Source organism: Oenanthe melanoleuca, chromosome 4A (genome assembly GCF_029582105.1).
Source record: "Oenanthe melanoleuca isolate GR-GAL-2019-014 chromosome 4A, OMel1.0, whole genome shotgun sequence".
Taxonomy (NCBI): domain Eukaryota; kingdom Metazoa; phylum Chordata; class Aves; order Passeriformes; family Muscicapidae; genus Oenanthe; species Oenanthe melanoleuca.
This window is the reverse complement of record NC_079338.1, coordinates 13,814,127-13,829,887: the sequence shown is the minus strand read 5'-3', so window position 1 is coordinate 13,829,887 and position 15,761 is coordinate 13,814,127. Positions and strand designations below refer to the sequence as shown.

The 15,761-nt window shown below is 55.9% G+C and overlaps 1 protein-coding gene across 1 annotated transcript; it reads left to right on the top strand.

Annotated features, from left to right (window-relative positions):
* Window positions 1-2,153: 2,153 nt before the first annotated feature.
* On the top strand, window positions 2,154-15,692 carry EDA2R (ectodysplasin A2 receptor). Its single transcript, XM_056491685.1, has 9 exons — window positions 2,154-2,347; window positions 7,476-7,584; window positions 8,146-8,324; window positions 9,016-9,101; window positions 9,249-9,413; window positions 9,874-10,020; window positions 10,163-10,641; window positions 10,870-10,918; window positions 11,317-15,692. Exons 2-9 carry the CDS (start codon window positions 7,498-7,500, stop codon window positions 11,607-11,609), a joined length of 1,485 nt encoding a protein of 494 aa, XP_056347660.1. The 5' UTR covers window positions 2,154-2,347; window positions 7,476-7,497; the 3' UTR covers window positions 11,610-15,692.
* Window positions 15,693-15,761: the final 69 nt, after the last annotated feature.

Here is a 15,761-nt window from a genome sequence, read left to right as displayed (position 1 = left end):
GAAATCATCCTCACCGCCCGGAGCGGGTCATTGAAATCATCCTCACCGCCCGGAGCGGGTCATTGAAATCATCCTCACCGCCCGGAGCGGGTCATTGAAATCATCCTCACCGCCCGGAGCGTATCATTGAAATCATCCTCACCGCCTGGAGCGGGTCATTGAAATCATCCTCACTGCCCAGAACGGATCACTGAAATCATCCTCACTGCCCCAGAGAGATCATTGAAATCATCCTTACCGCCTGGAGCGGATCACTGAAATCATCCTCACCGCCCGGATGGGGATCATTGAAATCATCCTCACCGCCCGGAGCGGGTCACTGAAATCATCCTCACTGCCCCAGAGAGATCATTGAAATCATCCTCACCGCCTGAATCGGATCATTGAAATCATCCTCACCGCCTGGAGCGGATCACTGAAATCATCCTCACCGCCCGGAGCGGATCACTGAAATCATCCTCACTGCCCCAGAGAGATCATTGAAATCATCCTCACCGCCCGGAGCGGATCATTGAAATCATCCTCACCGCTCCAGAGGGGATCATTGAAATCATCCTCACTGCCCCGAGCGGATCATTGAAATCATCCTCACCGCTCCAGAGCGGGTCATTGAAATCATCCTCACTGCCCCGAGCGGATCATTGAAATCATACTATGGTCCTATGAGGAGCGGCTGGGGGAGCTCCTGGAAAGGGGCTCAGCCTGGAGAAAAGCGGGATCAGGGGAACTTCTGTCTCTGCACAACTCCCTGACAGGAGGGGACAGCCAGGGAGGTCAGGCTCTGCTCCAGGGAACAGGGACAGGAGGAGAGGGAACGGCCCCAAGTTGCACCAGGGTAGGTTCAGGTTGGATATTGAGGGAAAACTTTTTCCCTGAAAGTGGTCAGGCACAGGATGCCCAAGGCACCATAGCTGGAGGTGTTCAAAAGGAGGATGGGTGTGGCACGCAGGGGCATTTTTTAGTAGTGAACACGGTGCACGCTGGTTTAACATTGGGACTCGATGTTCTCAAAGGCCTTTTCCAACCATAATAATTTGATGAAGTTGACTTCTTAACAGAATTTCATTAAATCCTTTCAGTTATTCCAACTTGACATTCAGGCTTCTGTTGAAGCTGTTCCACAGTGACACTCAGTGAGTGACACCACTAACCACCCACAAACTGTCACTAACCACTACTAACCACCCACAAACCACCACAAACTGTCACTAACCACCACTAACAACCACAAACCACCACAAACCACCACACACTACCACTAACCACTGAGGTTAGTGAGGTTATCACCAACCACTGAGGAGCTGAGGAGAGTTCTCAAAAGCATTGGCTGGAACGAGAGAGCTGAAGTTTGAAAGGAAAGTTTGAAAGGAAATGGGGACCATTCCCCAAAAGAACAGGTTTAAACCCAAACACAGTTCAGGAACTCATCCTGGCACAGCAACCAGGGTGGCACAGGGCACAGAGAAGAGCAGCACTGACTGTCCTCCCTGCCCCTCCCGGAGGATGGGAGGGCAGCAGGTCCTGTCAGGACTGAGGAGCGACAGTTCGGGCATAGCACTAAGGGCTGTCACTGGGAAATTTAACTCCCCCTGCACAAAGAGGTTCAGTTCCACGCAGCAGTTTGGTTCACACCGCGGTAGAGTCAGTCACTGCACGGCAATCCCGGGATAGCCCCGGCGCGGCTCCACAGAACCCCCCAGAGGGGAGGCTGAGTCCCGGGACAGGTAAATGCCGAGCCTGGCAGCAGCGCTCAACTCTGGGGCCGCTGTGTGCTGCCCACACAAACCATGGCACACAGCACACAGTGAACACACACAGAGCGGCCACAGCACTCGGAACCCGGGAGTTTGTTATTTCTGGTGCGTGTTCCCCACGGCTGGACAGGGACGGCCGGCCCGGCGCTCCTTCAGCCTCGGGGTGCCAGACTGTCCGGGAACAAGGTCCCGCAAACCCGGGGGTCTCCAGTGTTACACCCGGCCGGTGACAGCGGCACGCCCCGTCCTTGCCGTGCCCAGACTCCGCTGGGCGCTGCGCTCCGGTGCCGGTGCCGGTGCCGGTGCCGGCCCCGCCGCCCCCCGGCCGCCCCCGCCGGCGCCGCTCCCCGGTGCGGCCCCGCCCCGGCGCCGCCGCCAATGGAGCAGCGGGGCGGGGCGCGGGGCGCTCCCGGTGCCCGGCACGGGACGGGCTGGGACCCGCTCCGCTCTGCGCGGGGCCGCCGAGTCGCTGCCGCTGCGGTGCCGGTCCGGGTCCGCGCCGCCGCTCCTGGTCCCGCCGGTCCCGGTGCCCTGCCGGTCTCGGTCCCGGTTCCGGTTCCGTTCCGCGCCGTGCTGCCAGCACCGGCACACAGGTAAGCTGCGGGGTCGCGCACCTGCCCGCCCGCCCGCGGCGGTGCCGACCGTCCCCGGTACCGGTGTCACCGCGGGGCACAGGCGGTTCGGGCTCGGGCGGGCCGGCGGGACTGCGGCGGGTCCCGCTGCCGGCAGCGCAGCGCCAGCCATACACGTGGGTGGGCTGTAGCCGGTCCGTGATCGCGGCGGTACCGGGCCGGGCGGCACCGGGCCGGTGGGTGCGGGGGCGGAGGTGCGGAGCGCGGAGCCGGGGACGCGGGGCGGTGATGCGGGGCGGCCGTACCGCATTGGAGCCCCTGGCCGGGACGTGCCCGGGCAAATCCCGGCTCGCTGCCGCCTTTCCCGGGCGGGCGGCGGGGGGCGCCGCGGGGTCCGGCCGCGGGGGCGGTGGGCGAGCCGCGCCGGGCCAGCGCTCGCCCACGGCCGGCACCGCGTGGGCGCTGCCACGAACCCGTCCCGCCGCCAGCCTCGCCTCGGCTGTTTTTCCAAAAACGAGCCGCTGCTAGGTGCGTGGGTTGGTATGTTTAGGTTGTGTATTACGAACAAGTTTTTCCCCCCCCCAAAAAAAAAAATCTTTTGCCCCGCCACAGGCGGTGGTGAAGTCACCGTTTGGGGAGATTTAATGCACGCGTGGATGTGGCTCTTGGGGCTGTGGGTTAGTGGTGGCCTGAGCAGTGCTGGGCTCCGTGGTCTCAGAAAGCTTTTACGGCTTCAGTGGTTCTCTGATTATTGTGGGAAGGTAATGAAAGTTACTAAGAGTTAGGTGTGGGGCGAAAACCAGCTGGAAATCCAAAGTTTAGAAGATTTGGAGGTGTTACTTGAGATACCTGGTAGGGCAGAGTGTGGGGTTCCGAGGTGGGCAGCTCTAACTTGGCACAAATCACTGGAAAGTGGCATTGTGCCCTGGGGACTCCTGCTGTGTGTTAAAGAGGGCTGAGAGCAGCCCGGAACACTTCCTCTCCCACCCGAGCACACGGTGCTTTCCCTTAAAGCAAATACAGGTCCCCAGCCACTCCAGATAAAACAATTCGTGGGCAATTGTGTGCACATAACCTCCAGTCCGGGAAACCTGCTGGTTTCCAAGCCACGTGGAAAGCCTCAGATTCCACCTTTTTTTCTCTTTTTTTGCTTCTGTGAGAAGCCCTTTGCCCAGAGGAGTCCCACTTCTGCATGGATCTCCCAGCATGGTTTGTAGCACAAGGAGATGAGGAGACACTGCCTGGACCAGTGAGAGAATGGCTGAGCAGGAGACTGGAGCTGGCTGTGGCCAACCATGAGCCATGCACTCATATTTTCCAGATAGCATTTTTTTTTTCTCCTGCTTTTCACTTGCAGTTCTTATTTAGGATTTCAGCTCTCTGTTCTTAGGTTCCAATGTATACAAGTGTCTCATCTTGAGGCGTTGTGCTGTGATTGGGCCAGTCAGTCCTGCAGCAGAGTAGAAATCTCCTGTAATGTGTGTGCTGGCTCATGTGGAGGAGACACTGCTGGGGTGTGGGTGTCTGGGCACCTCCTGTCCCGTGGCTGGAGGGGACAGGGTCTGTGGCTGGGATGGGAAGCAGCCCACCCCATCTCCTCCTGTCCTGCCTGCATCCCTGCCAGCCCCCCTGCCCCAGAACCTGCTGGGCAGATGGGGAGAATCAGCAGCACTGAAAGTTCCACTGATTACTTTCACTTATTATTTTCCTCACCCTTGTTTTCCTCTCAGAATGCTTTAGCTGCACACAAAAGAAAAAGATTGGACTCCAATACAGTCTATTTTTTTTTTTTTTAAATTACACTTTCACAGAGAAAAGACAATGGCTGAGCTGTAGTGCTGTCACAGGGTGGATGAACTGCAGCTCATGCTGTGGCACTGCTGGAACCATTTCATCTCATGCAGTGAAACTCATTCAGGAGCTTGTGGCTTTGGTATCCTAAGGGCTGATGCACTGAGGAGCCCATTCTTCTCTCCTGCTCAGGCAGGATGTCCCTTTAAGGCAATAAAAGAGTTCTTTAACAAATTAATTATGTTTTTAAGTTAAATCTGATCCATCTGGAACTGTTCTTCTTCCCCTCAACCTCTAACTACATTGATACTGTGTCCCATATATAATCATTGTTACCTTTTTGCCTTTATATTCCCCTATGGCAGATAAAATCTGTGGCTCTGGCAGTCTCAGGGAGACTCCATGGTTCCCAAAGAGGTGGGAATTGTTGGTTTTGGCTTTTCATTTAGCCTCAGTGAGACCAGTTGTCTCAGTCAAACATTAGGTGATTCAAGGTTGCTGCCATACCAGGGCAGCACCAGGTGGTTTAGGTGGATCCTTCATGTACAAATCAAGTGTCTTGGGTCTGGTGGCGTTGAAATAAGAAGTACAAAGATCCCCCAGCTTTGAATTTCATGCCAGATATTCAGCAAAGTGCTGGGTCCCTGTACTGCTACAGCTGAGCAGCAGCAGACCTGCCCCGTGCCCAGGATCCTGCTGGCACGTTGGGTCTGGCTGGCTCCTCCATCCTGAGTGATTCCATCATCCTGGCAGACGTCCTTGTGCTTGGAGCAGCTCTGACACAGGATTCCTTTGGCCTGTGTAACTTTCTGTATTTGGCAAACTGCTTTAAACCGGGTTCTTGTGGGGAGGGGGTTTGAGGGCATTGTCTCAGCTGCAGGCCCTCTGACAGGCTGGGGAATTCTGTAAATATATGGTAGAAAGTGGCAAAGTAGTGTTCACAGGACAGTTTCACCAAAAACCTTGCTGATTTGGGTTTTGGGTTTTTTCTGGCTTTTTTGTTTTGTTTTGTTTTGTTTTTTTGTTTTTTTTTTTTTGTTTGTTTTTTGGTTTTTTTTGGGGGGGTTGTGGTTTTTTTGTTTTTTGGTTTTTTTTGTTTGTTTGTTTGGTTTTTTTGTTTGTTTGTTTGTTTGTTGGGGTTTTTTTTGTTGTTTGTTTGTTTGTTTTCTTTTTGGGTTTTTTTGAGATTTTTTCACCAGTGATTTTTTTCCTATAGCACTTTGGAGAATAGGTAAAAATCAGCCTTGCTCTCCATGCTTTGGTGTCTGGGCTTCTTTCCTGTTGCCTGCAGTTCTGTTTCATTCATCTTGTGCTGTCATTAGGAGCAAAAGCCTGAACCACACTGCAGAGCAGAACATCAGCAGTGCTGACCCACACTTCAGGCAGAGGCACCTGCTGCCAGGGGTGAGCTGGGCTGTGGATACCAAACTCACCAAGGGGTGGGCTCAGACCCCTGCCATGCTGTCCCCCCAGAGCAGTTGGGTGACATCTGCCTGGTGTGCCAGCCCCCAGAAGAGTTGTGTGTCATTCATCTGGGACCTGGCTCCTTGCTTTTTCTTTTCCCTCCTGCATTCAACCTGTAGCTGAATCCTGACACCAAGCCCTGTGCATCTCCTGGGGCAGTGGCACTGAGGTCTCTCTTCACCACCTTCTGAGATGGTGACAACTCTTATTTATGGTGTCAGGAACCTTTATGCTGGTTCTAAGCTGTGCCCATGCCCCTCCTGAGGTCCTTGCAAGATGGATTTAGTCCTTTCAGCTCCTCCTGGCCTGTCCCCCTGGACTTGGCTGCTGATCCTTGTATCAGCCCATGTGCAGGAGCTATGTGAGGGTGACTCATGCACTGTGCTGTCTGGGCAGACCTCATCCCCCATGAATCTCAGGGGAGCCCAGCCAAGTGTCCTCTTCCAAAAGGCACTGGCCAGGGAGGGGTGGCACTAGGCAGAGGAGGCAGAAAAAGCCTGCAGAGGAAGGAATGCTGCTATGGGAGGGGAAGGAGCTGTGGCAGGAGGTGCTGGGTGTCCTGTAGATGATCCCCCCTCTGCTGCAAGAGCCTTGCAGGGGCCAGACATCTGGCTGAGCTTCCCTCCCAGAGGATGGCTCTGGTTCAAGTGCCAGGTTCTCCTAGGCAGTTCAGGCTATTCTTGATGGAATATTCACTATGCCTGTATGAGCTATAGGAACACATCAGGAATGTTCACTATTCCTGACGGCTGTTGAGAACTTGCTCCCAAGGCAGGTTGAACAGTTTCTCTCCTGATTTTCTGCACAAGGTAATAGGAAAAGCAAGGTAGAGATTGGTCTAGTGAAAGTGGATTTTATTCCCTGTCTGTCATCATGGGAAGAACCCATCTAGTCTGCAGAAATAATCAGGCAGCCCCAAAACTCCAAATAAATTGCTCAGTTTTGAAGCTTCAGTCTGAACTGCTTGCTCTGAGATGCTGGTCCTGTACTGCCCTTTGAGCCTCCTTTATCAGTGTGGCCCTGTGGCTCCTGGGCTGGTTCTGTTGCTACCTTCTGCTGAGCCATGAATGCACTCAAGAAGGCTCTGGAGGGTATTTCAGAGGGAGATGAGAGCTTGTTCTGCTGGTCCTCTGAGTTTGCTGTGAGTGATGCCATGCAGAGATGAAACATGCATGGAGCAAGAGCCTGAGCGACTGCCCAGCTCCAGAGTGGAGCAGCAGGACCACAGGTGCATGGTGTGGGTGTATGTGTGCCCCCCATTCTGCTGGGGACACAGCAGGACCACAGGTGCCTGGTGTGGGTGTATGTGTGCCCCCCAGTCTGCTGGGGACACAGCAGGACCACAGGGGTGTGTGTGTCCCAGTCTGCTGGGGACACAGCAGGGCCACAGGGGTGTACAGATGTGTGTCCCTTTCTGTTTGGGGCCCCTTCTGTTGAAGGGACACATCAGCCACCAGCATTTGGTGCTGTCACACCAGTGCAGCCTCCTTGGCCAGAGCTGGGCTGCTGGATCCTGAAGCTGGGGCTTTGCTGGGGCCAAGCTCTCTGCTGATTGTCTCTGGTACCCAGAGCCATGGCTGGGGCTGGCACAATCCACTGGTGACCTGAGCAGTTAGTGGTCAGCACTTCAATGCTGTAACTAAAATTTTATTTGCTGCATTGTGGGGCTATGAGATAGCAACAGAATGGGGCAGCTCATCACCAGCCTTGCATGGGACTGATGGAGCCATGTGGGCAGGAATTACCTCCTGCCAAATCCCACCCATGGTGCTGAGCATTGTCTGTGCTGTCCTGGCCAGGTGGAGATATCCACCCAGACGTGGGCACACTGCTCATCCTAAATGTGTTAGGGCTGGCTTTGATCCCTCTGCCTTCTCTCCCTCTCATCCTCAAGCTCCCCTCTCCTCTTCAGCACCATGGCCTGCCAAGAGAGTGAGTACCTGGATGACCAGAAGAAATGTGTCCCCTGCAGAAAGTGCATGCCTGGGCAGGAGCTTTCCAAGGTAAATTGACTTCTCTGTAAGGAGCAGAAATCATCGTGGGTGGCACAGCTGGGTTAATCCTCTGCCAGCCTCCCTTCAGAAAGATGATCTTAGGGGGAAAGGGCTGAGACTTTGGCAGGGTGGGATGGTGGATTGTTTCACTTACCCTGGTAGAAGGGTGAGACAATGGAAGCAGGAGGTGGTGAGGGATTTAAGGCAGCACAAGGAGCAACCTGTGATTTCCTTTTGGCTGGTGTAATTCTAAATTTCCTCTGGTGAGTAGCCTCAAGCAAGGTCACACTGCATGGCTGGGCTGCACGTGGGTGCAGGGGGTCCCATCCTGGCCTCAGTGGTGGGAGGCTTGGATTGGTGGGCTCCCTGGTGGTTCCTCCTGGGGCAGGGTGCTGCTGGAGCACCAGTGAGCCCAGCTGGGCAGCAGACGGGGGCTGAGTGTCTGCTGGGAGCTGCACTGGTGGCAGCTGGCTTCTGTACAGTGGCCCTGCCACCTTTGTCCCCCAGGGAGGCCCCTCGGTGCCATTGGAACCGCGGTGTCCCCTCAGCCTGTCCCCTCGTGCCTTGCAGGACTGCGGGGACGGCAGCGGCGGGGACGCGCAGTGCGTGGCCTGCCCTCCCAGGAAGTTCAAGGACCGCTGGGGACACCACGGCTGCAAGCCCTGCCTGTCCTGTGCCCTCATCAATCGCCTCCAGAAGTCCAACTGCAGCGCCACGGCCGACGCCGTGTGCGGGGAGTGCCTGCCGGGGTGAGGGCTGGCAGGGCAGAGAACGGGGACAGCAGGAGGGGTGGCACAGGGGCTTTAGAGACCACCCATGGGGATCCAAGAGAGCCTGGTGACGCCTCTGTGAGGACACTGCTGATGGCGTGGAAGTCAGACCTGAATGCTGGGTCCTGTTGTAGCTCCAGGGAAGGGAACCTGAAGGCTCTCATAAATGGGCTGTGAAAGGAACTCCCAGGCTCTCATTGTTCTATACACACCAGGTGACTGAGCCATGGAGGATGAGGGGCTGAAGACCACTATGGTTGGTAGTCCTCTAAGAGGGGCTTTAAGGGGTTATTGAAATGAAATGGTGCTGCAGACACTGCTGGCCAGCGGTGAGCCTGGGACAGCAGCGACTCAGGGCTCTGGTGTTTGAGCATCAGGTGTTCCTGGCCCTGTGGGGAGCTGTCAATCATTAAAATCCATTTCAGCAGACACAGGGGTGGGAGGGCTGTCAGAAAGATGTTGCTTTTGACAAATGGCTAGACATGAACAAGGAGGTGCAGTGTGGCTCCAGCCAGCCATGAGTTGTCTCACCCACCCTGTTGCTCCTGCTGCCAGCCAGGCAGGAGTGCAGGGTCAGCTGTCCCCTCTGCTGTGGGAGGGGTGGCACAGCTGGCTGTGCTGGGAGCTCGGTGAGGACCAGGCTGTGCTGAGCCTGTCTCTCTGTTGGCAGGTTCTACAGGAAGGCTCGGATCAGCGGGCAGCTGGAGTGGGAGTGCATTCCCTGCACCAAGCAGACACCGTCCTCTGAGCCACAGTGTAGGTGCCCCCACGCTGGTGGGGTGGGGCTGGTGGTGTGGGCACAGGGGAGCTGAGCCCTGCTGGGGGAGGCACGGCCATGGCATGTGCCAGGGGTGGTCCAAGCCTCAGAGTTTGGCTCCAGCTCTTTGTGGATGATGTTTGCAGGTCGGTCCAGAACGAGCCTGGTGAAGGTTGCTGTCCCTACTGTACCACCACAGGACACAGCCCTTCTTGCACTGACCAGCAGTGCCCTGGTCATCATCGTCCTGGTGCTTCTGGCACTTTCCATCATCTACTGCAAGCGATTCTGGAAAAGCCAGTGCCAGAGAGGTGAGTTGGTGCTCTCCTTGCTGTGCCATTCACCTGTGCCCGTGGCCCCTTCTTGCTTTCACAGCACAGTGACCCAACTGTTCCCCAGCCCATACAGAATAGACAGCTCATCCTGCTTCTCGTGCCTGCAGGACCTCTCGTGTGCTTTACCTGCCCAATGACACAAATGACACAGAGGAGCTTCCCTCCTCTTTAGGGCCATCAGGAGGAGGAGGGGGCAGTTTCACAGTCAGAACTGGCAGTCCTCTTTCTGAGGTTTTTCTGGTTGGGTGGCTCTTGGCAGCAGAATGAAGAGGGCTGTAGGTTTGGTGGCCAGGGTTGGGGCAGGATGGCATCCAGCAGCATACCAGAGAGCTGCTGAGCTCCCAGCTCCTCACTGGCAGACATACCACAGGGCTGAGGACATGCTAGGGAAGCGAGCCAGACCTTTGCTCAGGCTGTTTCTCCTCTACCCTCAAAGTCTTCCTGAGGACTCAGAACTTCTCGGGCCAGCGAGCAACGTTCCCAACTGCAGCAGCACCTGGCAGGTTCCTGTGTGAGGAGCAGATGTCTGGACCCTGCTGCCTGGGTGTGAAGAATTTGAGCCCTTGCTACAGGCAGGCAGAAGGTACCTGCTCTTGCTGCCTTCCTGGGGAAGGGAGGGTGGTGCTGAGCTCCAGCTCACATGGTCCCAGGATGAGATGCCCTTAGGCAGGGAGGATGCAGCTGGATGCTGAGCCTCACTGATCCCTGCTGGTTTCTGCTTCCAGGCCCCGTGGAAGCAGTGCAGTTCATTTCGGATGGGGAAGCCGTGGGTCTCCAGCTCCCCTCTCTCCAGCCAGAGATGGACTTGCCACCAGCCATTGCAGTCAGCACTGCCTCCAAGGCCCAGCTGGGCAGGAGCCTCCTGGAAAGCCAGCCCCTCATCCGTGCCTCAGGCCACAGTGAGTGCCTGGACGGGGTCCTGCTGCCCCCCACGCCCAGGCAGGGCCGGCCGGGCACGGTGGAGGCGCTGGCCCCCCTCTCCTCCTGTGCCTCTGAGATGCAGCACAAGTGGCCACATGCACCTGTGGAGTGCACTGAGCTGGACCTGCAGAAGTTCTCCAGCCAGGCTGAGTTTGTGGGAGGTGAGCGGCTGGAGGATGCAGCGAGCCGGGCCATGAAGAGGATTCCAGCAGAGAGCGCTGGGGGGGTGCAGGAGGGGGCTCATCACCTGCCCACGGCCGAAATCCCACCTGGGGAGCAGCTGGTGAGTTCCTCTAGCCTCATCACTCCTCAGAACTACTGCCAGGGGTTCAAGGCTTAGAGGCTGGGATTGATATAGGGGTAGGAGCATGGACTGAGGTACATTAATGTGGGGTGGTAAGGCTGGAGGAGAAGTGCCATTCCCTGAGCCCCTGTGACAGCCCTGGGAGCAGAGCCAGGCATTGCTGCTCTCAGCAGACTGCCACCAACCTTGGGGTCTTTGTCTTGCCAGGTGGATGATGCCCAGAGCCTCGTGACTCAGATCAGCAGCACGGCCAAAGGTAAGTGGCCTTCCAGTCTCACCTTTGTACTCCAGGTATGGGCATATCAGAGGCAGGTTCTTGGAAGGGAGCTCCTCCAGAAGCTCTCCAGGGACTTACTGGGCTCATGGCCTTTGCTGGTCCCCAGAATATATTTTCTGTGATGCTACCTTGAGTGGCCCATGGGCAGGTGGCCCAGCTGTCACCAGTTACCAGCTTCCCCAGGAAGTTGGGGAAGGGAAGAAAGTGTTGCTGAGCTCTAAAAGTGATGTTGGAGGAGATGCCTGCCCTGGCAGGGTGGCCTTTGAGCTGCTCAGCAGGGGCTGAGGCTGGATGTTGGAGGCTGGCTGTTCTCTTTGCCCTTTTCCTGTTTGGGCAGGATGGGCACTAACCCAGCTTCGCTGTGTTGCTGCCCCCAGGTCTCCCCATAGCAGAGCTGCCCCGTTCCCTGGTGCAGTCACTCGCCTCCTTGCTGGACCCTTCCTCGAACGGCGTGAAGAACTTCAGCCACGTGGCGCTGGAGCTGGGGCTGGCGCCGCAGCTGCTGGGCCGGATCTCGGGCTTTGAGCAGCTGGTGGCACAGCTGGGGCAGGCGGGGGGCGCGGCCACCGTCCCGCTGCTGGCGCGGGCGCTGCAGCGGCTCCAGCGCCTCGACGCCCTGCTGCTGCTCTGCGACCACCTGAGCGCCAGCCCCGCGCCTGGGCAGCGCTAGGGAGGGGCACCGAGGAGCACCACGCGCTGTGACTGTGGGACAGCACCCTGCAGTCGTGTAAGCACACAGCTACAGTGTGGGACAGCACCCTGCAGTCGTGTAAGCACACAGCTACAGTGTGGGACAGCACCCTGCAGTCGTGTAAGCACACAGCTACAGTGTGGGACAGCACCCTGCAGTCGTGTAAACACACAGCTACAGTGTGGGACAGCACCCTGCAGTCGTGTAAACACACAGCTACAGTGTGGGACAGCACCCTGCAGTCGTGTAAATCGTGTGGGACAGCACCCTGCAGTCGTGTAAATCGTGTGGGACACCATCCTGCAGTCGTGTAAACGCACTGTTACCGTGTGGGACACCATTCTGCAGTCACATTACCGACCTGAGTGCACGGCAGGAGGGCACAGAGATGGTCTCCTCATCACGGAATGGAAGGACACAACGGGGCTTCTCTGTGCTGGGGTTCCAGGCAGCACAGCTGTGCCTTTTCCCTGCTCCAGAGGCTGTGGTACTTGCCTGCCAGTGCTGTGCTGCCCATGCTGTGGTGCTCTGGCTCTGCAGTGAGCCCTGTCCTGCCCTGCTGTTGCCATGGGGTCCATGGGCAGTGCCCTCCTCTGAGCCCAGACATCTCCTCCCTTCCATTCCTTCCTCTGGCCCGTGCTCTGCTTTCCCAGGTGCCATTGCCACTTTCTCCATTGCTTCTCTCCCTCTGCACTGCCATTTCCTTGGCAGAGGACCTGACCATGGCTGATGTGCCAGGCTCCAGCCTTTTCCCCCCTGTGCCAGCCTGGCACCTTCCTCTTGTGTCCATTTGTGGTGCAGTGTATCCTGCATGAGTTTTGGACTGATTCTCGGGATGGGCTGATGTAAGTCCTCGTTGGGCTGTGGTGTTGGCCATGGGCAGGTGCTGGCTCACCCCAGCCCTGTGGCTGTTCACTGCCCATTGCCTCCAAGGCTTCTCAAACCACTGTGGTGCCACAGGGTGTCAGGGGCAGGGACACTGCACCATGAGTGGCAGCTGAGGGCTGAAGCTGTGGTCACAGGCAGCAGTGATGTTCCTGTGCCAGCCACAGCAGGAGCTCCTCCAGAAGCTCCTCCTCTTAAAATAATATTTTTCTTTTTTTTTTTTCCTGCCTAAAAATGGCCTGATTTCTCATTCCTGGGAGTTGCTACTGGGAAGGGGGAGCACCCTTCTGCTTGGTATTTCACCCTGGGGGATTTGTCATAACTTGCCACGGTGTTGCTGTCACCGGTGACCCTGATGTCAGTGTGGTGCCGAGCCGGGGGGCTGCAGGCAGCTGGGCTGTTCTCAGTCTGCCCTGGCCACTGGGGCTGTGCTGGTGGCAGGAGCAGGGGTGCAGGGCACGTTCCTGAGCGGGGCAGAGCGGCGTGGGGGCGGCCAGGCACGCGGGGGCAGAGCAGCTGCGGCGCTGCCAGCACAGGGCTGGGCTTCCATCCCTCTGAGCCACTCCCTGCTCTTTGTGCTGCCTTCCAGCTCAGGATATTCTGTGATAAGTGTCACCCTAGCTGTGCCCCGACTCCCAGACAGCATCACTGAGCTGGTGCTGCTCGCTCTGCCTCTTGCTTTGTCCCTCCCTGCCGAGTGCTTTCTGCTGTCCTGCCTGTCACCAGGGTCTCAGGCCAAGCCAGTGGTGGTGGTCACCAGCAAGTGGCACTGTTACCCCACTGCCTGCTGCCCCCACCCTCTGCTGAGCCCACTCAGTTCTCCTTTATCTGACCACGGTACCTGAAAGGAGTGGGTGCCTTCCAGGAAGGCAGATCTCCCCACACCCAGGGTAGTAATAGCTGCTGCTGTTTCCTTTCCCTGTTTAAAGATGTTGGGGCTTGAAAGCACCCAGGATGTGCTCAGCTAAGTGAAGGCATGGGCAGTTTCAGCTGGACCTGACATTTTACCTCACTGCTTGTTTCTTCCACAGTCAAGGTGGTTTTATGGCTCTTTGCTCCCCAAGACCCACAGCGTTGAGCCTTGTGCCACGTGGGCCAGGATTAGTCAGACTCTGCTAGGGAGAAGCTGGAAATGTTTCTGTAGCACACACAGCCTGGGGCCAGGGATTTCCTGTTTGAGGCTTTTCTGTGGCAGGGAGACTGCTGGGCTTAATCACCTCACAAAATCCAATAAATATTTAATCCCTCTGCGGACATAGTCACTTCCAGTGGGAAGGAAAATAACTTCACCCACAGCATCTGAGTAAGAGCCTCCCTGCAACTCAGTTTGCTGGCCCTGGCTTTGAAGTTGGAGCTGGACTGGACTGCTTGTCCTCTGCATTCCTGTGTCACCAGTGTGTGGTCACTTGGAGTGTGCAGAGCAGTGGCAGGATGGCAGAGCCCACTGCTGTCACAGGGCAGTGTCAGGAGCAAGAGATGGGCAGGAAGGGTTGTTGAATTAGTGCTGTGGTTAACAGGGACAGGTCACTGGTGTGTGCTGCAAATCTCTTCACAGGCTGGGCAGCTCCATTGGTGTGCCAGGGTGGGGCTCTGGACCAAGCAAATGGAGTGAGGCTTTAGTTCATTTGTTTGGGGTTTTTTCTCACTTGTATAAAATCAACCCCTTCATGGCTTTTAAGGTAAAGTTATTTTTCAGTTGTTTGATGTCTGAGCAATATTACAGTCAAAACTTAACCCCTGCCTTGAGGGTGCAGCAGTTGGGTGTGTGCTGTGCTGTGTAGGGTGTGTGTGCCATGCCACAGCTCCTGCCCCCTGCTGCTGCCCCTCAGGCCCTGGCTGTGCCACAGGCTGTGCTGCCTCAGCCCTGGCTGGCAGGGACTGGTTTTGTGTGTGTGTGAGCTGTTCTGGGCTCTCCCACAGATCCTCACACATGCTGTCAGTGCAGGTCAGTGGCTGGTGCTCCAGCAGGGCTGGACTCTGCACAGGAGCATTGCAGGACGTGGCTTTCAGCAGTGAGGCTCCCCCAGCTCCCACCACGGACTGCTCCCCACTCTCACTGTGCTCATCACCTGCCTTCAGCTGTGCTGACAGAACCAGCTGTGTTTACAGGGCCAAAAGTTCAACAAGGAGCCTTTAGCCCTCCTTAAAACCTTTTGGCCAGACAGAGCCCTCAGGGAACCACGAGAGCCTTGAAAACAGGGATAACACTGTGACTTGGACATCAGAACAACGGTGGTCCCTGAGCAGGGACCTGCCTCAGTGGGGAGCCAATGGACTTGATACTTGACTTTTGTGTTTTTAATAGTGTTTTCAACATAACACACAGAATGTAAGGTAGGGAAATTCCTGTAGTGCTGGATCTCCTGTCACAGCCTCAGGAAGCCATTTGTGCCAAGCTGGCATGGCTTGCAGAGAGGTGAAAAATCAAATAACTCTGCATCTGTGCAAACTTGAGCTAGGACTGAACAGTGGAAACACTCCAGTGAATGGGGTTATTTTTTTACAAGTGATTGGTTTCCACACCAGTCTTGCCTGGAAGTCTGATTTGCAGAGGAATTTGTATGATAAGTTTAAATCCAGCCCTGTTCTGGGAAGCTCTTAAGCATAGACTTAAAATAGGCATGTACTTCACTGTTGTTAAAGTGTTTATTCTGGTGAACAATTGGTGAACATCCCTCGGGTGCTGTTCCTGAACAGGGGGCTCATGAGAGCTGTCCCTCCAATGTACTTTTACAGAAATAAGCAATACTGAAGAAAAATTGGTGTTACTGATCTGGGCACACTTCTTGGAAGAGTCTGCAAGTGCTGGGGGGAGATACCCTCTCTGTGTTTGATTAGTTAATACTTCAGACTCTGGTGCTTTTCAAAAAAAATCACTACATTTCTGTAGCCATGATTTACCCAAGGGAATACATGTTGTTTTTTATGGTAGATGTTATTTTTCTTTAAGGTTACGAATAGGTTATTTATATTTTTGTAAATTCTGCGCCGTTACCGTTTGTAACTCTGCTGTAGCGTTGTTTCTGTTGGGTTTGGGGTGTTGTCTGTGTTCAAATCAAGCAGAAGCTGAAGCTCCTGCCCCCTGTTAATGGAAGAGGGGGTTGGTTCCTCACATTCCTCCAGACCTGGTGCTTTTGAGTGATGTGTGTTTGTAGCTCAATAAATTTTGGAGCCAGACATGATGACGCTTGGTGAGTTTTGATTCCTCTCTGCATTGCTGTGGGCCCCCAGCAGGGCCAGTAGGGG

Excerpts from the sequence above, each read along its gene's own strand:
- EDA2R (XM_056491685.1), top strand. The coding sequence starts at position 7,498 with ATGGCCTGCCAAGAGAGTGAGTACCTGGATGACCAGAAGAAATGTGTC. Across the intron at positions 9,102-9,248 it reads ACCGTCCTCTGAGCCACAGT|GTCGGTCCAGAACGAGCCTG; the intron begins GTAGGTGCCCCC and ends TGATGTTTGCAG. Across the intron at positions 9,414-9,873 it reads GAAAAGCCAGTGCCAGAGAG|TCTTCCTGAGGACTCAGAAC; the intron begins GTGAGTTGGTGC and ends CTACCCTCAAAG.